Raw genomic sequence first — 6,000 nt, forward strand, 5'->3', positions numbered from 1 at the left:
GAATTGCACTACTTGACGCTTTTCAGCAGCAGAAAAGACCCTTTATCTTTCCCATATTGCTTAAAACCCGTAGCGTGCTTAATAATGTGGAATGTCCTTCTTAAGTATGGTAATTTTTCTTTTAATTGAGCACACCTGGCAAACTAATTATCTCAAGTGTTTGAGATTGATTTCAGTGATCCAAAGAGCCCTGAGACACAACACCGTCCATGAGTTTATTTGATAATAAATGTCTTTATGACACTTAAATTTCACTTTGTATAATTTGGAATACAATGTTGACATCATCAATAAATGTAATATACCTCAATTAGAAAATTGAGAATGCTCCCTGAATAGCAGACAAATTACCTGAGTGCTTCCTGTCCACTGTATAACAAAAAAAATAATCATAAATCATCAACTTGACCAATTTATAGTGCTTTCTTTCACTTATGGGAACCTACACAGACACTGCCCAGTTTGGTCTGCATTGGCACCTGGGAGTGAAAACAAACTAAAGAATTTGGGAGAGGTGAAAAAAATCTGTATGTCTGGTCTGAGGTCTATCTAAAAGGGTAATGTAAAGTCTATATAAAGGTCAGGTGTCTGTATAATATACAAGGGGTGTCTGCTCTGGGGTCTGTATGAAGGGCTGGTCTGTATAAAAGAAAACATATTAGCATGATATAATTAGATAAACCAGGGGCTGCTATTATTAATTAAAAATAGTTTAGAATATTTCATTGCAGCTGTGATGTGATACATGATTTGATGAATAAAGAAATGGTGTCTTCACCCAAATTTTCTGACACCTTACTGGGAACTTATTTATCATAGAAAACTTCTACTCCTTGGCAAAGTTGCTGACTAGAGTTGGACAGGTCGATTCACGGGACTCCAGTCTATTGGCTTGATTGGTTCTCTTTGACCGCTAGATGGGAGCTCTGCAACTTTCTTACCTTCCAGGATCCCTTGAGCGGCTTTTGGTAAGCCGGGCTGGAGCGGTGTTATATGTGTGTAACGCTGCAATAATAATGTCACGCCAGCCCAGCTAATCAAAAACCACGCTAGTTATCACAAAAAGTAAGAGATTCACAAGCCTGCTATCCAGCAGCCAGAGACTACTGACCTGGTCGATAGACTAGAGTTCTGCGAATCGATAAGCCAAACTCTATTACTGAGACTTATTCATAGAACAACAAGTGATGTATTACAGAATAGGGCACACCCTACACTAAAACCCAATGAGTGATTTCTTGGTATGTGAAAAAAAAACTTGACCGATATATCCATCAGTCTACTGAATCAAATTTACACCAGTGACTGTTTTTACCATCAGTTTCTTCAGTTTTTCTCATATTAAAGAAGACATCATATCATATACCACTGTGTACTTACAATTGCTCATTTTCCCCTTCTACCCAGTTAATTGTTCTCTTTTATCTGCTCTATATAGAAACAGAAAGTCTCTTGTCTCTGCATGACTCATTCCGTTCTTCACCTCCTGATCCAGCTGCTCTGCTCCTCCTTACAGCTATAGACTTTTGCAGTGACTCATTAATTGTGCTGAGAAAATTGACCTCCTGTTTCTACATAGAGCTTAGAAGGACCCAGTCAGTTTTTAATTAACCTGATGTTATAGACCTAATGGAAAACAGAAGACTTAACTGGGTAGAAGGGCATAATGAGCAATTGTAAGTACACAGTGCTATATAATATGATGATGGCAATATATTAAGAGGATAAAAACTTTGATGTGAGGAGTGCTTCTTTAAGAATAAACTGATGTAAGTTTCTCAAGAGTCTCCTGCAAACAATTGTTAAAAAATGGACAACACTTGGACAGATTTGAGACCGTTTGGGCTCCATGGAACTATTTTAAGGCCCAAATCAACAGCTAGGAGCATGTTGGTTTTTGAACAGGTTTCTTCTTCCCTTTCCTTCCATATGTGTAGGTCTCATATTTAGTATTGTGGTTTTATAAGAATTGTAATATGTGTAAGGGGATGGAGTCATCTTATCTTGGCATCAATTAGAACTGCTGCTGGACTTTCTGTCTTTTTCTATTCTATTGTACGATATGTTTTGATGACACTAGGGGAAACGTCTTCCAAGAGTTGATTCTAATTGAACTCCATTCTTTCTGATCCTCTAATTTGTAAGCCAAATTGTGATTGTTTTGTCTTATTTCTGATTGTAAATTTTTATAAAACTTAATTAAAAATTACAGTTATTAAAAAAAAAAATGGACCGCACTAGGATGCATCTGGAATGCCATCAGAGTGCTGTCCGAATTTTTCACAAATGGTTGGCGAGTTTGATCCATGACACATATCAAAATCGAACGTGTCTCAATTGTTTGAGTTTTTTTCGGCAAACCCTCTGCAAGAAGCAACATAGACTATGGGTCCATGTTCTAGCCATGAAAAACACAGATAAAATGTACGTGAAAAACTAACATCTGAATGAGGCCTAAAGATACATACTAGCACACCACTCAACTATTAGTACACTAATGTTAGGAAATATGTCACATTATGTCCCACTACAGTTCCCGTTAATGTGTGCATTTTTATTCTGTCTTCTCTTCAAGGATCCCGATGCACAATGTGAGAAATGCCATGAAAGCTGTACAGAATGTAAGGGGCCTGGACCCCATAATTGTACTGTGTGTCACGCAAGCTTCTCACTTTATGTAGATGAAGGAAGGTGTGTGCATTGCTGCAGAGCCAAACCAGAGGGTGCAGAGGAATGCTGTGACTGCTTGGAAATGCTGGGTGAGAACTCATCAAAATAGAAATGAAATCTACCTACATTCTTTTTTGCTTATTTAAAGGGGTTTTCCTGTGAATACGTATTTTGTGTTGAAAATAACAAACTCCACTTCCCCTACTCCAGTCCTGCCTCTTGGCTGCTGCTACTCTCTTTCTTGACAGGCTGTAGGGGTGACGTCACAAGCAAAGTGCGTGTGAATGCTGCTACCAATCAATGGTATCAGTGGTAATGTAGCAGAGAGGCAGTGCTGGGGGAGGGAAAGGTATCGGCACCGGCGGTGAGTATAGGTGTTATTATTTTACTGGGGGGAAACTAGTAAAAACCTACTAGGATGGTGCTCGCCTATCCCAACAAGTTAGTTTACTGTGCCTGTTGTAAAAGTTACACTTTCCAAAATACATATTACATGAGTAATCTATTTACAGCATTGAGACAACAAGTAATCCTAGGAGATTTCAGCTGTGAAATTTTCAGATTTGTGAATGCAGTTTAGGAATATGATACACATTGTATTTCAGGAAAAATGTGGGCTGAAAATTCAGAAATTACAAAAAATAAATAACATTTATTGTACAATAATTTTACATTGTAGACGCCGTATCCTAATATTCATGTCATTTGATTCCGCTCTAATCTGCTCAAATTTTAGAGGAATGTATCCTGATAACAGGACTTTTGGAAGAAAAACCTGGACATAAAAAGGCAGCATTGGCTGTGGCGATATCCATTCTGCTGGTGCTTACTTCCGTAGCTGTCATTTTCCTTTGGCGACGTGCCCGTGCAAAAGCTTCGCCTGTCAACAAAGGAGGATATGAAAAGTTACCAGACCAAACGAAATCCTTCCAGTCTTTCAAAAGTACTCGAGAAAGCACCTCCAGCTTCCAGCATGACCACGTGGTTGAATACCATGATCGTGAGGAGGAAGAGGACGATGATGACGATGAAGATATTGTTTACATGGGTCAGGATGGCACAGTGTACAGGAAATTTAAATACGGACTACTAGAGGATGATGAGGAGGAGGATTTAGAATATGATGATGAAAGTTATTCTTTTAGATAATGAATGTATATTTCAGCACTGAGACTGAGATTTTAGTCATTTTCCATTGTGATATGTATAATACCTTTGGACTACAAATTAAACTAAATTCATTTTTGTTGCTCCTTTAGGGCATGTTCACACAGAGATTTTTATGCCAATTTTAAAGAGGATCCACTTCGAAATCTACATTAAAAACTCCATTACATACTCTTTGAATGTATTTCCCCTTTCAATGGGAAATCCATCTTTCTGTTCAAATAGCGAGTATTTTCCAATGAGTTTTTGAATCTTCATCACAGAAAGAGTAGACGTTACTTTTTTTATTTGGATCACACATGGAATCTGCACCAAACGTAACACTGAAGTCAAAAGACTTCAATAAAAAGTGTAAAAAATGCTCCCCTAAAAATGAAAGGCTTGTAAAAAAAAATTGCAATGACTTGAATTTCTCTTGAAAACAACAGAAGATTTTGCCAGTACCCAAAAAACCTCTGTGTAAACATACCCTCAAAGTGGCAATATATATATCTCTTGTTCTGCTGCTTTTTATGAGTGAAACACCATCACATTTTATGTGATCATGGTGCACACAAATCCTGGTCTGACCATGGATCTTATAGCCCAATCAAATTCCTATGTCCTAAACTAATGGCTGCAGATTCCGGGCCATAGATCCTATGTCCTAAACTAATTGCTGCAGATTCCTGGCCATAGGTTTTATGTCCTAAACTATTGGCTGCAGATTCCTGGCCATAGGTCTTAGGTCCTAAACTAATGGCTGCAGAGTCCTGGCCATAGGTTCTATGTCCTGAACTAATTGCTACAGATTCCTGGCCATAGGTCCTGTGTCCTAAAGTATTGGCTGAAGATTCCTGGCCATAAATCCGGTGCTCTAAACTAATACCATGATAGATCTACATGATATTGCTAGTTGGAGTCATCAGACGTGCAGTTGGGCCTTTATTATGGTCATGTGAAATGTCCTTGGTTTGTTTTTTTGTTCTGTTTTTGTCCAGTAAAATCCTCTGTGTAATGAGATTTGTTCTTCAGACTGCAGAAGTCTGCAAAATACAGCTACAATGAAGGAAATAATTATTTGATCCCTTGCTGATTTTGTAAGTTTGCCCACTGCCAAAGACATGAACAGTCTGTAATTTTAAGGGTAGGTTAATTTTAACATTGAGAGATAGAATATCTAAAATAAAATCCAGAAAATTACATTGTATAAATTATATAAATTTATTTGCATTTTGCAATGAGAAATAAGTATTTGATCCCTCTAGCAAAAAAGACTTAATACTTGGAGGCAAAACCCTTGTTGGCAAGAAGAGCAGTCAGATGTTTTTTGTAGTTGAAGATGAGGTTTGCGCACGTCAGGAGGAATTTTGGTCCACTCCTCTTTGCAGATCATCTTTAAATCATTAAGATTTTGAGTTTGTCGCTTGGCAACTCGGAGCTTCAACTCCCTCCATAAGTTTTCTATGGGATTAAGGTCTTGAGACTGGCTAGGCCACTTCCATGACCTTAATGTGCTTCTTTTTGAGCCACTCATTTGTTGCCTTGGCAGTATGTTTTGGATCATTGTCTTGCTGGAAGACCCAGCCATGACCCATTTTTAATCTCCTGGCGGAGGAAAGGAGGTTGTCACTCAGGATTTTACGGTACATGGCTCCATCCATTCTCCCATTGATGCAGTGAAGTAGTCCTGTGCCCTTAGCAACCCCAAAACATAATGTTTCCACCACCATGCTTGACAGTGGGGACTGTGTTCTTTGGGTCATAGGCAGCATTTCTCTTCATCTAATGCCAAAGAACTCAATTTTTGTCTCATCTGACAACAGCACCTTCTCCCAATCACTCACAGAATCATCCAGGTGTTCATTGACAAATTTCAGACAGGCCTGCACATGTGCCTTCTTGAGCAGGGGGACCTTGCGGCCATTGCAGGATTTTAAACCTTTATGGCGTAACATTTACCAATGGTTTTCTTGGTGACTGTGATCCCAACTGCCTTGAGATCATTAACAAGTTCCCCCATGTAGTATTAGGCTGATCTCTCACCTTCATCATGATCAAGGATACCCCACGAGGTGAGATTTTGCATGGTGCCCCAGATCGGTGTCGATTGACAGTCATTTTGTATTTCTTCCATTTCCTTACTATTGTACCAACAGTTGCCTTCTTCTCACACAGCGTCTT

At 38.8% G+C, this 6,000-nt stretch overlaps 1 protein-coding gene across 1 annotated transcript in view; it reads left to right on the top strand.

The window, feature by feature from the left end:
* The window catches only part of PCSK5 (proprotein convertase subtilisin/kexin type 5), an 810,488-nt gene extending 806,161 nt beyond the window's left edge, over positions 1-4,327 (top strand). Inside the window, exons 36-37 of the mRNA XM_073543784.1 lie at positions 2,576-2,759; positions 3,407-4,327. Of these exons, the coding sequence (XP_073399885.1) occupies positions 2,576-2,759; positions 3,407-3,819 (597 nt within the window). The 3' untranslated portion in view covers positions 3,820-4,327. The remainder of the gene's footprint in view (positions 1-2,575; positions 2,760-3,406) is intronic.
* The last annotated feature ends 1,673 nt before the right edge of the window (positions 4,328-6,000 follow it).

The sequence above is a fragment of the Dendrobates tinctorius genome, unplaced genomic scaffold, assembly GCF_039654945.1.
Source record: "Dendrobates tinctorius isolate UK_male_01 unplaced genomic scaffold, ASM3965494v1 ptg000134l, whole genome shotgun sequence".
Lineage (NCBI taxonomy): Eukaryota > Metazoa > Chordata > Amphibia > Anura > Dendrobatidae > Dendrobates > Dendrobates tinctorius.